This window comes from Andrena cerasifolii, chromosome 10, assembly GCF_050908995.1.
Source record: "Andrena cerasifolii isolate SP2316 chromosome 10, iyAndCera1_principal, whole genome shotgun sequence".
Taxonomy (NCBI): domain Eukaryota; kingdom Metazoa; phylum Arthropoda; class Insecta; order Hymenoptera; family Andrenidae; genus Andrena; species Andrena cerasifolii.
The window spans coordinates 8833748-8848842 of record NC_135127.1 but is presented as its reverse complement, the minus strand read 5'-3'; the positions used below and the strand labels follow the sequence as shown (position 1 = coordinate 8848842).

The 15095-nt window shown below is 46.8% G+C and overlaps 1 protein-coding gene across 9 annotated transcripts; it reads right to left on the bottom strand.

The window, feature by feature from the left end:
• Positions 1-296: 296 nt before the first annotated feature.
• Positions 297-11239, bottom strand: LOC143374057 (uncharacterized). 9 transcript variants are annotated; one of them, XM_076821898.1, is made up of 10 exons: positions 10468-11239; positions 10213-10306; positions 9954-10064; positions 9455-9652; positions 9022-9364; positions 8803-8895; positions 8485-8571; positions 7426-7584; positions 7038-7341; positions 297-6888 (listed from the first exon to the last, which is right to left on the bottom strand). In XM_076821898.1, coding segments are annotated over exons 1-10 (1701 nt in total). In that variant the 5' UTR covers positions 10470-11239; the 3' UTR covers positions 297-6578. The 9 variants fall into 9 exon arrangements, with proteins under 9 accessions (XP_076678013.1, XP_076678010.1, XP_076678007.1 ...); XM_076821895.1 differs by having other exon boundaries at positions 297-6555; positions 6633-6888; positions 9022-9652; positions 10468-11235; XM_076821892.1 differs by having other exon boundaries at positions 9022-9649; positions 10468-11220.
• Between the last annotated feature and the right edge of the window lie 3856 nt (positions 11240-15095).

Genomic DNA, 15095 nt, shown 5'->3' with positions numbered 1-15095 from the left:
CGCATGCGCGCCTAGTGCGCGGGGATTCAAATGCTCTCTACCAAGCGTCCATGCTACGGCTTGAAAACTTAAACTTTCAATAGTTTCTCGAGCGTCCCATTTACTTTTCTCTCAACAAACCCTTTTACTGAACTTTAAATTTCCTATTGTCCGGGAGATATATCTGAAACTAATGGTAATGTTAAAAACAGGCAGACGTGGAAATTAGCAGAAACAGAATAATGAATTTTTACCATATACTGGGCGTGCTTAGACTCGCATGTACAATACGTCTACTAAATAAAGTTCAACGTGACTGTTCAAAAATGAAAATGTCCCGTGGACATCATTTATTAATTATACCTAATGTCTGATATAATCGTGCGCTAACGTTTTTAATCGGTACGGTTTTCTTATCTAGGCAATAATCAATATGATACATGTTACATTCAAAATTATAATTCTAGTTATATTGACAGCAGACTAATCTAAAGTGACAATCCTTTTTCTCTTTTTTCCTCCTTTCTCCACGACTGTTTCCTTTTGTTCATACAAAAACGGTGTGTGTGTGTGTGGTGTATGTGTACACGCATTATAAAGTTACACTTCACAGTGGCTTCACCATCGCGCGCTATATTCGTCGGTTTTATTTTAGCCTTTTCTCTCTGTTTCTCTCCTTCACTCTCTCTTTCTCTCTGTCGGCAACATCGTACGAAGAACTGAAAGCTTTTTCCTAATTCTCTGGTCTCCTTTCTCAATCGATTCGATCGAAGATCTCGTAGAAGTCGAAGCCAAAGGAAAACGGAAGATTGGAACTTAACTTTTAAAAAGATCGCATTTCGTCGCGTGGGTACATGCCTTGCCTTCGGCGCGTTAACATGATAAAATTGATCCTTCCCTTTTCTCCTGCTCTCATTCCACCGCGCCGTTACTCCCCTCGGATCCTTTCACGCAGCGAAGCAAAGAGAACACGGAGGCCCGTTTCGTCATTTACATACACCCGGCGGAAATAAATGACCCCTATTTCCATTCCCCTTCGTCGCCTTACAGTTCCCCTCTCTCTTCCCCCGTCCTTTTATATATGTATAACTTTACAATCCTACACAGTAGTTAGCTTATAGAAAGTGCGCAGATTCCCAGAAATTCCGTTTCTTCTTTACAGATGGCAAATGAAAAAATATCTCGACAGATACCCTGAAAATAAATTACGTTAAATATACAGTCTCACGTGGTTGATTCGCGGCGCATCTTCCTTTAAACGTTCTCGCCCATCCCTCCTCCCCGTTCAAGGTACAGGACGTCTCGGTTCTAATTCTTATCTTACAAAGAGGCCATTCGACTATTCCCTCGCATCTCGTCACGAGAAAGAAAGAAATTTGTGTACTTCATCGCCGTCTATCACGCCTCTACGCTTCGGAGATATCGTCCTTTCTAATAACTCGCCGTCGAAGACTTAACAATATACGACAATGAACAGATAATTTAATAGGAACGTGTTCTTTTTATTATCAAAAATTCGTATGATCAGCATTATTGCCCATACAACGTGTGTACGTGTACGTGTGTGTATGTCATGTAAAAATTAATCTATATCGTCGCGATAGGACTGCATATTTATTTCCCCCTTTGTTCATTTTTTTCCCCATTTTCTCGATCCTCCTCCGTTTTAATTAAGAAACCTTTTTTTTTTCCTTTTAAAATTGCACGCTATGCCTAAGTTCTATTCACGGGTTCTCCCATCTCGCCCCTCGTTTTTCGCCTCCGTTACGAATATGTTTCTAAATACGCGGATATATTCCGTGTGCACCGTATACTCGGTCCATCCCCCGTCCGTTTTTTAGTCGCCTGCTTCTGTACTCGCTAGACCATGAACGTACGTGTTCTTATCGAAAAGAAGAAAAAGAAAAGTAAAACGCAAGTTCGATCTCCCTTTTGCGTCGGCGACGTAACGAGGATAGGTTTTGTTTCTTTTTTTTCTTTGTACAAAAAGACTTTTTCTCGCCTCTCTTCGAGCACGGACGAAATCTGTACACTCGTCTCCCTTCAGACTTATTACAATACTTATACAAAGTTTATGTATGTATATTCGCCCCGATACGCTCGATCGATCCTTATCTGGATGTTCGCAGTGTGGATAAAAATCGATCGTCGAGTGGCGCGAGCGCGCGAATTGTTAAGCCGTCCTTCGAAAAATCAACGTTGGGTAATTAAGAAAGGGTCGCACAGTTTTGAGGGCACTGGGTGCCGTTTCACAGAAATTCGTACGCAGACATTTCGCCTCGAAGATCGCGTTACATATATAATTACAGAGAGTTTTGAGCTGCGGTGATGGCCCTGAAACCTCGACCCTTGAGTCCTGGATGAACGATGAGCTTCCAGCATCGAGCGTGCACTCCGCGGGGAAAATCAATCTTTCCTCTCTAGGTTTCGTTGCCCTTGATCGAGCTCGCGTTGCTAAAGCGAGGTTTCAAGTGTCCTTAGGGTAGGTCAGGACCCGGCGGGACTTAGGAAGACGCTTCCGAGGGCGTTTTGATTAAAAATGGAAGCTCCGAATTTTCGTTCCGTACGCATATTACCTAAGAGTGTGGTGAAAGTGCGAGGAGCCACGCGACCGTGAACAGGACGAACCTATAAGTCCTTATTCCTTTGAGTGCTAAAAGTACGTCGCTGTGCGGGGAACGCCTGAGGGGCGTTCGACGACAGTGGTTAACAGACGAGCCTATAAGATTTCCGCACGTGAACAGTGTCTTAAGTTCGCATTTTCTGGGCGTCGAGGAGATGAGTTTTCTATACTTTGCTGTTGAATTTCACGCTGGATATAGGTTCCTCAGATATTCTTTAACGGCTCCGTAACTCCTCCGGACAATTACCACGACGCAGTTCCTATAATTACTTAATTATCTAGTACTTCGTACTTACAATCCCCCAACGACCTTCCCATCAGCGGGTTCTCTTAACGTAGGTACAATGTACATATAAAAAAGTGCGTTTTCTTTCCGAAAAAAAGGGCTCGATACAAAAATGTCGTTAACGCGAGTTATCGTGGAAGTGCATCGCTCAAAGCAGTTAGGAGATCACGTTTCTAGAGAGTTTTGAAAGACGAACGGATCCTCAAGGTATCAGAGAAATACTAGGCACTCGATTCTCGGAATGTTGTGATTGATCAGCGCACCGCGTACGGAAAACGCCCAAGGGCGTTCGGAGGCTGTGTCTTGGAATACAGTATTACCAGTTCCCGCACGGAGGTGTACTGTTACCGATAAAAATGTGTTTTTATTCGACCTGAGGCTTGAATTGGTGATTCAGTAATAATGTCCTTTAAGAGGGTGGTTCGCTAGCTACTTTGAGCGCGCGATCTTCAGTTTCCTCGTACAATTTTCTGTCTTCGTGTATAATGAAGCGTGGTAAATGCAATTAATCAGAGAATAATTCGTTTCGCAACGGTCAGAGCCCTCCTCTTCGGCCCTGGGGGATGTCGTATAATAATAATCCAATATGTACATATTCTGAGTGGTGAATCCGTGTTCCAGACACTCCTGACCTACCAATCGCTATCGTTTCTTTTTATCGCTACGTCGAAAACGGTACCAAAGTTGGCTGAAGAAGGTCCGATCGGTGACGGGAATCGCGCCTAGCGGATTCATCGGTCCTACGATTGCACTGGGCAAGCCGAGGCAGACGGTCGACTTAGCTTTGAAGGGGTGTATCGAGAAGAGTTAACAGAAGCCGCGTCTCGGAAAAGGGGGCGAAAACGAAGAGAAGCTCAGGGGGAGCAGCGAGAAAAGGAAGAAAGATCTCTAATATCTAAATCAAGAATACTGTAGCAGGTATTATGACCACATTAAAAGTAAATTAAACGTAAATAGCATATCTTTATTTTTACAAGAGCGTTATAGCGATAAAACAAAGAACATCCCCAAAAACCCCAGACTCCTCGCGAGATCCACATCGGAAGGTTCTTAAACGCGCCCGTCGATCACCTCGTGACCGGGTGGCCCGCGATTAATTAAACGTACCGTGATGTAATTGTATATAAAAAGAAAGTAATGAACGATTCTGGGACATCGCCCATCGCCTGTCCCCCGTGATCTTGGGGTGGTTTACTTTAAACCCATCCATTTCCCCCCTGCCCTTTTCATTTTGCCTTGCGAAAGATAATGAATTAGCGAAACGATTCCTATTGATACTATTTTTTTAGCGAATTCTGAAGAGAAGTGTCTGCTTTTTGCGTGGCTGTGTTGGGGTCGAGTCTCTCGACGGGGACGAGTAAAACAACGAAGATCGAAGATTAAAAAAGAGCGAAGAACGAAAAGAACAGCGACGAGGATACACGTAAGGATTATCCGAGGAACGGATCGGTCCTTTTCATCGAATGGCGTGAATGCATCCTGATCGTCGTAGACACCACGAGTCACCGACCAGTCGGAGCTGTGGAATCGTCGACATTCCTGCAAGGTGTTTCAGAATTGTAGGTGAATGATTGATTGACCGACGGAAGTCGAGGAAATAAAAGCTCGCGGCAAACGTAAGTCTGTAAGTAAATTATTCTGGAGATATTCAATTTACTAGGTCCCGGGTATCAATAGCCCTTTATACAATGATTAATTGTTTGAGAAGTTCAAAGTGTCAATGATTAATAGGCGATCTCAGCGCAAGTATATCTTGCTGGTGTTCTCAGTAATATAAGGGACTCACTTCGAGCAGTCATGATATTTCTAAAAAAGATTACGCTCATTTTAAAAGACGAATACGATAATCGAAAGACCATTCTTCTTCTGGTTACCGGTTTCAGGCTCCAGGATCATCAATGATTTTCTAAATCCAGGCACTCGCTTTTTTAATCCTGAAACTTCTTGGTTTGAGCATTAAGAAAGTGCACCTAATTAAATGTAAGTAAAACCGATGATCTTGGAAGATGAGAAACGATAGTCTGCAGATGAATGATTTTTTGAATACCGTTATTATACCTTTAAATTCATAAAGCTTTAAAAAACCTTCTGAGTAAACTGCATACATCAAGAACGATTACTCTACAGGCTTGTATCCACCACGAACTCTCCGTTCCTTTTCAGCTCCATTATCCAGTCAACAGTGTACCTATAGTTTTAAAGCACCCTGTGTGTACGTTCCTTATTACAATCGAATCGATGCCTGATTCATCGTTATTTAAGAGTTCTCAGGCGACGGCCGATCGCCGGTACCATCGCTACCCTAACAATTGGGGATAAAAAATTAATCGTACGCATTATGTATAGATAATCTAGCCAGCTATTTGCCGTTTACAAACTAGCAACTATTATTTTTTTTTTTTTTAGTAACTGATACTCAATATAGTTCACGGCCTTAAAATTATAAAACAGAGATTAGTCTGCCGGTCGATATTCACTATTCATTATTGCAGCTTCGGTGAGATATAAATCAATTCGTTAATGTCTCGTGGGCGCTCCTACCCTCACTTTTCTCATCCTTCGTTTTCCCCCACCGTATTCATGTAACCGTGGTCCTTGTCATTGCAATAACGCAATATTCTTCTTTTCAATTATTATTATTCTGATCCCGAATGACTGGACGGAAGAGGGCTCGCTCAAATCACGACATCATCCGTCCCGCACCGCGCTCGAACGTAGAAACGGGGCACGAAGATGACGATCATCTGGTGTATCCCTTCTCATTCGGTTATGAATTCCAATCATCGAAGAAGAACGATCGAAACGATATAAATTAATACTAACTCGTTCTCGTCTGTGCTTTGTTTCGGGAAGGGCCGAGGTTCAGGCGTCTCGAGCGCGTTCTGCATTGTAGCGACCGTGGTCACCGCGCGTCCCCTGCCTAGCCGAGCTCTAATTCGAGCTTATCGCGCATTATCGGCTCGAACGAGTCACGGAACCCCGATAACGCGTCGCCTACCGCATTCCGCTTCGCTCTTTTCTTTTTTTTTTACGAATTAATTTAATTCCTCGGGGGGGTTTGATCCGCGTGCGCCCCGCGAACAAGAGGAACGAAAGGTGAATTTGCGATTCGTCTTGTAAATCAATTGGAAGAGACTACTAATCGTTTTCCCTTAAATAATACATACACCGTCTACCTCCAGTGAGAAAATATATAAAGTATAGATCCTCCTACCGTTTCCTTTTGCTTACGTTCTCCTAGCGTCTCGCCCCGTTCGCGAATGGATATCCTTGACTCGATGAACCCATGGGCCGGTCGGTAGAGCGTTCCGAGATTTTTCACGAGCCCGACTCTTCCGAGCCACGTTCCCGATCGGAAAGATTACACACCCGCGCAGAACCGCGCCGCTGAGTCTCTTCTCGGATACCGTCTCGATTTCAGTCACCGCTATAAAATTCTGCAGCCGACGGGACCTGAAGGGGCACGGGCGTGAGCCCTGCCCGCCAGTCACTCTGGAAACCTGCCTCCTCGCTGAATGGTCCTCCTCACGTCTCTGCGTATCATATACGGCTCGCACGCACGCGCCTCTGTGTGTGGTGTACTTCGCGCTCTCAGTTATTTAATTAGCAATTTGTATTTTGTTTTTTTTCTTTAAAAAGGTTAAAAAATTAACCCCTTTACCAGCTCCTGAAAGGTATTCTCTAGCTGAATCATTTAGGCTCGGGGAAGGTCACCTGACACTTGTAGACTTCTTCTAGCATTACCGCTTGCCCTTGGCTTTGGCTGACGGTGACGGGGGTCGTGGCGTTCACCACGACCACCTGCTGGCCCTGCTGCGCCTGCTGGGGTTGCTGCTGCTGCTGCTGTTGCTGCTGCTGCTGATTGCTCGCGTTCGCTTGCTGTGCGTTACTCGGATTGTTCGCGTTCTGGTTCCGGGCGGTCTGCCCGTACTTCTCGTGGATTGCACGATGACGCTTTAATGCGAAACGATCGGAGAACCCGATCTCACATATATCACATCTAACGATCAAACAGAGCATTTATTAAATACAGAATTAGTTTATCTACCTATTAAATGTCCAAAACACATTCTTCCATTCACTTATTAACAGGTCTTTCTACCTGTCCAGTGAGTTATGGTTGTGTATAGGCTATAAGCAATACGTTACCTGTGCGGCTTCTCGCCGGTATGGACTTTCGCGTGATTTTTCAGATGTGTAGCTTGATTAAAGGCCGAACCACATATATTACATCTGTAAGGTTTTTCACCGGTATGGATCCTCCTGTGATTCCAGAGGGTCGAATGTCTGGCGAATGTTTTTTCACACACTTCACACTGATAGGGGCGTTCACCAGAGTGGATTCTCTCGTGATTCTTTAAGTGAGGGCTTTGCGAGAATTGCATACCACAGACACTACATTTAAACGGCTTTTCACCAGTATGCACTCGTCCGTGATTTTTTAGATAGGCAGCTGTAAAATTAGAAGCCAATGTTTTATGGGCACGCCGCGCTTCTCTGTCGTTACCTAGAGACGGTCGCCTCGTTCTTTATTCACCTTTTGCGAAGGCCAAGCCGCAAACTTCACACTTGAAGGGTTTGTCTCCGGAGTGGAGTCTCTTGTGGGACCAGAGCGACGAGTACCGAGAGAACGTTCCATCGCACACGTTACAATGAAACGGCTTCTCCGCCTGGTTCTGACTGTTCTGCTTGCCACCTGCAATTACAGAGACACCCAAACTCTTAGCTTTCCTCGAAGGGCCAGTTCTACAAAAAAAATACGCTGCTAGATGATTCGTTAAATGTTTTCGACAACGTGACACACTGGATCGTGTATGGTACTTTTGGAGTATAGTTCTCTTTGCCTGATACGTCTAACAGAGAGATTATATATTGTTCACTAGATGTAAACATTTTATGAGAGCTAGCTCTTATTATATGCAACCCCGTTACTTAAAGATCTGAACATGCAGGTAATGAAAGTTAGTGCAGAAATTAAGAAATAAGAGTCTGACGTTCCGATCCCGATGGTTTTGTGTTGTTACACGAATGATCGAGCTATGTTAAAGGTAAATGATCCATTCGCAGCCTGTATTCATGAAATAGGAAAGTAACAAAACGGTGAACTGAAATTCAAAAGAACCTTCGAGTACCAAAAATTAGTTGAAGATTAGAAGACTGAATTTATAAAACTGTCCCTTAGGGGAGATTTCATTCCGTGCAGTGATTCTTAAATTTAGATATCCACAGGTCTACCAAAAAGGAAACAGAATTGCCTCAACAAATCTGAAGTGTTCAACAGTACGAGAAACTAATGAAGTTCTTGTTCCATCTACAATAGCATGCAAATAAAATTGAAAGAAGCTTGGCGCGTAAAATTTATATTAAACACTTGTGTTCTTGTTACAAGTCCCAAAGGGAAACTTCGATTATTCTCGAATGTGTGAATTTGAAGCTCGTGTGATGAATATAGAATGAATATCATTCAATGATCCTAGATACTGCTTTATATGAATGTTTTACTCGAAATTTTTTTTAGAAATGTATCTGAACGTTTCGACTATATTGTACGATATAAATCCCGTGTTCTTTTTGGCGGTTAATTTTTCTGACTTACTTCCTATGATGATACGACCCGTTGCCTTGCAGCGGCCACACTTTGCGAGGGAACTGATTCCAGAATCTAGTTTATCGTCGTGTTTACCTACCATACACCACCCGATGTACGATCATGATAGCAATGAAATGATAGAAACAGGCGAAAAAGATGGTTCGGGAAGAAAAATGTTTTGTCTTACTACAACCGAAAAAAAAACACTCCTTTTAACTGTCGCGCTCGTTAGTAGATACAGCTTCGAAGCAAAGCGTTTCGTACGTTTTAGTGAACATTTTTCTTCAGCCTACATGAAGCGTGGCAGCGATAGTTTCCACTTACCGATAAAAATTATTCCCGTGCCGTTACACTTGTGGCACTTCGTGACACTCGTGACACCCCTTCGTTTCACAGGATGATGACCAGGTTTGATAGCTGTAAAAATAAATATTCTTTACGTAACAATCGTATTCATACTCGCAAAATGTGTATTCACCAATAAAAACGCCACGCGTACTCCTGGTTTCTTTCGAATAGATCGTATTAAGCCTTTAAACGTACTCTTTTTAACTTTAGTAGGATGGTGCTCGCAGGGGTCCTCGCTACCACAATCTTCGCATATCTGCACCTTGGGCTTCTGGTGCATATTCGTTTTATGGCTCTTCAGTTCTCCCGGCAGCGCGAAGCATGCTCCGCACACGTCGCAGGTGTACGGTCTCTCCGGTGTGGTCGCCACAGTAACCGTTGTCGGGGTCTGCACGACAACTTGCTGCGGCTGCTGCTGAAGATTACTAGGTGTCGTATTATGAATCCGCTTGTGATGATTCAACAAGCTCATGTGCCCAAAGACCAAACCACACAAGTCACACTTGAAGGTGGCGTTGGTAGCAGCTGCGATGCTCATCTGATTCAATAATGTATTGTAACCGACGGGCTGCACGTCGAAACGATAGCAACCCTTGTCATCGGTAGTGATCGCACCGATCGTGCTCACCGCGTTCGTCTGAACCTTTTGTAGCATGTTGACATTGTAATAGAAAGGGAACTCAGCGGTGGCTGATTGCTGTTGCGATTTATCCTCCTTCTTATCCGATGTAACATACATCTGCTGGGACTGCTGCTGCTGCGACTGTTGACCCTGAGCAGCTTGCTGCTGCTGTATTTGTTGCGGGTCAAACATTGCGGCCTGCTGCTAAAAATCAATATCACGGGACTTTTAATATATTTTATCCAGAGGCAAGTGCTGTCGTTTGCAGAAAAGAAGGCACCAGGACGCTAAGCAGGGCAAGGGGGCTACTTTGCTCGCATTGGCCGACGGACAACGTCGACCAATACAAAGTAAGCGAACGGGGCACAGGCGGTGGGAGCCAATGCGAGGAAAGTAGTCCCCTTGCCCCGCTCAACGTCCGGGCACCTTCTTTTCTGCAAACGACGGTAGAGACAGGCAAGAAAGCACTGCGCCGATAAAGGATAAATACATAATAATTAATAACCTGTCTCTGATCGCTGTAGCTGGAATTACTCTGCTCCGTCTGAGTGAAACTATTAGTTTGCTCGGTTTGAGTAAACATGGAACACTTCACTGGCTGCTCAATCGGTTGGCTCTGTCAAACATCCCTTGCCATTAGACATCGTCCTACGCCAATACTCCCCGAAAACAATCGCATACTACAAAGTCCCGTTCGCGCAAGCGTGCAAGAACGAAACAGAGGCCACTTGTTTCCCTTTCAAACAGCCGCTATATACACTTACGCATACCTGTTGTATCTGATCAGGACGGGTTGTGTTCAACCACACCACGTTGTTGCCATTTGATTCTAGGGCCATTGATGTGTTGCCTTTGACCCTGCGCAAATCAGTGGGCATTCGTTAAACAGAGACAAACCCAGACCGCGGTCAGTCGCCTCCGATGGGTCCGATATAAAGGTGGCTAACCGTGGGCTGCCTCGCGAAGCGACCCAACGGAGCACCAGCCGCAGAGCAATAACGTCGACCAGTGATACTCACATGTGATAGTCTACACAGGCGCCGCGGGTTACATGTCTGGCTGCCAAGCGGGTGATCTTCTAGTTGCCATGACTGCGGCGCGGGGTGCCGCGCAGCTGGTCACACTGTTCCTGGTGGTCGCGGCGGCTGAGTGGCTGATCCCGGTCTATCGTCCTATACAACATCCGAGAACGGGTTCCTCGTGTCGGTTGGGCCGTGGTCGCGGCAAAGGGAGATCAATGGCGATCGATTTGGTGCTTCGATGCGCCTCGCTCTGTTCCGTTTTGGATCCCGCTGGAATGAACGCCAGCCACGGGCGCCGCCGTAATCCAGGGCCCTCGTGCGCGCCGCGGGATCGGTTCTGTGTTACACACTTGTCAATGGGCAGCGTTCACCCGCGCAGATCATGTCGTCCAAGCGCGGTGGCGGCTGCGGCGACTGGCGGACGAAGCGCGGGCACCTCGGTCGCATAAAATTTTGGCGGTAGCTCGCGGCGTACCGACTCGCTCTCCGTTTCTCCCTCTGAAGTCAGGTTGGGCCACGTCGCCGCGTACCGTGGCTCAGGATAGGCCGATGCGCGAACAAGCAGACCGAGCACCGTCAACAAACTCCACGGTAGCCATTACACGCGACGAGGATAACAATGGGCGACACGAACGCGCGCTGCCCCCGATGCCTTTTTCCGAAGCGTTTTCGGGCGCCTTCCGTGAACACAGCCAAAGCGCCGCCAAGGTCAGCCCCCCGATGACGCCGATCCCCGTAACACCGAGGCTTCCGATTGGCCGGCTGGCTGCTGCCGCTCGCCGCTTATTGGTCTGGACGCCCTTCGCCAGCCAAACTCGCGAGTGATTATTTATCCTCCTGCATGAGAACGGTTAATTACCTTTTTCCACGAATGCGATTAGTTTTACTCCTCCTCGAATCTGATTTTAGTAGAACTATCCGATTAAAGGATCGTCGTCGGAGTGGAGTTTGTTGTAGTCTTCTTATAAATACGGTTATAGTAAGGTGGAATAAGAGAATTGGGGGATTAATGGGTAATGAGGTGGAAGAGGTTATGTTTTTATGTAAGAGAGACGTTTGAGGATCAGTAATACGGAGAGAAATAGGAAAGTAGCTTGGGCACTGGGGAAGATTGTAGTCGACGTGGAAATGTGACTTCACAGTTTATGTTCCCAAGTAGTTGCGGGACTCCACGCTAGATGGCGCGGTGGAAGTCGTTCGAGCCCGGAGTTATTTGAAATTTCGAAGTTCCCGCGCAGGGGCGACTGCGTTCGCGATGAAAATTCATCGTTGATCTGTTTAACAGAATTTTGCATCGAGTATTTTCAAAACAGATGCGAGTAACATTAATCGCACAGTTTTTTTTTTAAATTATAATCTAAGGTACTCGAATATTCTGACAATACAAACATTCTATAAACTGCAATGCTACTTAAATAAAAACTATTTCAGATCAAGGAAACTTTTATGTTTCTCACCGAAGAATTTCAGCGAAGCGCTCTGTTTTTATTTCGCTCTATCCTTCCCACTCTAAAAATAACAATCCTCGAGTGGTTTCCCGCGACCGCGGTTTCCTCGTTCTTTTAAACAGAAAGCACTCCTTTGGCTTTGTCGCGAACAAAGGCGCCAGTCAAGTCTCGCATCAAAGCTTGGAATGCGGTGGGACACCACAATTGCACCACTTCCTTTGCACCTACCCTTCAATTTCACTGAAAAGCAATCGAGTGTCTTCTCCCCTTCCGAATCGATCGCCGCTGGCACGCGTCTACTTGATTACGCTCGTTGGCAGAACGCTCCCAACGATGTCTCGACGAAACTGCGTGGGCCGTCTCGTTCTAGACGACGGTCATAACAGTTTCGCAGGACTTTATTGTGAAATTACGCGTGGCATCTTATAGCTGGCGTCAGAGTAGCGGCGATCATTGGCATCGGTCTTTAGACGAGCAAGCGCCTTATCACCCTCGAAATAACTCGAGGTTCTACGACAATTACTGCTCCTCGGAGAATCTACCGTATCCCAAAATTCTTAGTCACCGGAGTACTTAAAAATCCAAAGCACCCTCCACTACAATTTCTTAATTAATAACCCCCGTCCCTCGCATCCCAGCTCCCTCTCCCAGCATTACATAAGCTGCATGAATTTTTAAGCGTTCCATACGGCCCTGCGGACCGTAGCGCCTGTTTCAAACCGTCTCGGCGCCCGACACCAGTTTAGCCCGAGTCAGTTGGCGTCGCGACGCCGCCGCCAGAGGTTTTCCAGACGACGTGGCCACGCACGACGCTGCCCTCCACCTCCTGACACAATCGGACAGACAATTGTTCAAAGACACTCAGTGCGAGCGACCAGTGCACCGATTCCAATCCATCAACGGTCTCCTCCGTGCACGCGCGTACAACAAGTTGCCTGCTCCAGGGGCAGGGGCTCGGGAGCGAGTTCGAAAGTCACGTTGCGCGTGAAGGGAACTTTATAAGCACGCGAATTCATTTCTCGAGCAGACCCTCTGATGCGACTTAAATCCAGATTCAAGCTACCCGATTAAATTCCGAGTGTGATGTCTATTTGTGGCAGTGTGGCGGACTATCGACGAGAGAGTTCCCCAGCTTCGTCTCCATAGTACTGGGGCCTCTTGATCTTCCGCTATTCCGAACTGGAGCGCGTTCATCCTGCTTCGCGGGGACGGTGCGTTCTACGCGGATGATGCGGAGGAGGCTTGGAAAGCTGACGGCTGACGCGAGCGTGGTCCTGATCGGAATCAAATGACGAACGAGCCTCGCGGTTCGTTCCGAAGGTCCAGAAACGAAGGGCACAGAAGCGGACAGGAGTTTGGTAACGTTTGATGGTGAACGGAGGGATTCCAAGCGGCGAGGTGATCACCCGCTGTCTTGCAACGATCAGAGAGGCCTTGTAATTGGATTCTCGTGGCCGGTCGGCGGTGACCGCGATGAGACGAAAGCTCCCGCGACGGAAGCTGCAGTTTTCATAATCGCTCTCGACGCGTGGCATGCTGTGGACAGCGGTCGATCGATCGGCGAGAAAGGGACTCGAGGCAAAGTGTGCTGGAGCGGTATTTTGGCCATTCGCTGTCGGAGCCTCCTTATCGATCTCGGAAAACTTCCCGCTGGGACGGGGGAAGTCCTCTGGAAAGCGTTCGGTGAAAAAGTGCGGCTTGGATTCGCGCACGATCCTCGGGGGAGTGTCCGCAGTCCTTGGGTGAAATCGCGCGATAGATCCTTGGTATCTGAAAATCAATTTCTCAACTGTAACCTTCTAAGAAGCTAGTTGAACTGCTCCGTTTACAATTTCCCGGGGTATATTTACCTTGCATCTTCGAAGCTTCTAGGCTACTGTCTCCTGGTAGGAGAATCACACGAATCACTTTGCAGGGATATTCGAATACCTGCCGCCTAAATCCGTCGAGATGCCCGCGAACGGTGGATCTATTTATCGCTGAGATGCATCCGGGGTTGCTGACCCGCGGGGTGCCAAGCGAATAATTTTAGGTGGACCAGAAATCGGCGATCAGGGGAAGAGCAAGTTCGCAGGGGAAGACACGGTCAAGATCAATGAGTCGAGAGCCACGCTCTGGTGCACGTGGCTTCTTCCCATTCATGGGCAATCGAGTCCTGTCCTTTTGTTTCGGCCATATCTTCTCTCGTTCCTATTAGTAATTAATGCCTTCGCGCTCTCGGCTCCCTCCATCCCTTGGATGAAAAGATCGAAGCGCTACCAATTTAAGTAATCCAGAAAGTATCCGAACACGATTTTCTAGTCACCCACTAGTGTTCAATCTCCCATTAATACCAATCCCTCTTCTCTTCTAACTTCCTCCATCTCCTGGATCAAAAGATCAAAGCGCGAAGAGGTCGCATCTTTATGGTGCCGTTTCAAGTAATCCGGAAAGTACCTGAACACGATTTTCTTGTTATCTACTAGTGTTCAATCCCCCATTAATACCGCTCCTTCTTCCCTCCTGACTTCCTCCATCCCCTGGATTAAAAGATCAAAGTGCAAAAGAGGCGCTCTTTCCCTCTCATTTTTATGGGAATAAGTTCTGACGTAGAAGCCACCTCACCGCGATTCCAACGCCGCAAAGACAGATCCCTGGGTTTCTCCGCCGACTCCACGACTCGATAGAACACCGGCTGCACCCCGAATCTGGATTATCAGAAGCAGGATGGCTGGCGTGATAAATCGAGAGGCACCCGAGAGGATCGCATAAAGAGGAGCGCTTGTAAACTCGCGGAGCATGACTGATTGCCTGACGGCCACGCTCCCGTGACAAATATCCCGTGGAATTTTTCTCAAGACCTGCCAGGGTTCGGCGATGCCATCTATTTATATGTGTCCCAAAAATCAGATGCTCGCGGACGCTGAGAGAAGGATCCCCAAGTTCCTCGTCGAGGAAGCTCAGAATCGAAAGCACAGGCGCGTATAGCGTACATTGATCGTAAACTACCTCGTGCACAAATCAAGTGACTAATCCCTCCGGAGAAGCACGCGTTCTCGGAGCTTCTATCCGCGAGGCACGGAGAAACGAAGAGCAGAGAAATAATCGAGGAATCGGCAGGATTTCCAAGTCTCCAATTAATCAAGAACCCTTCGAAGATGTCGAGCTCGCCAGGCGCCCGAAAAGCGCCTCCCAGGC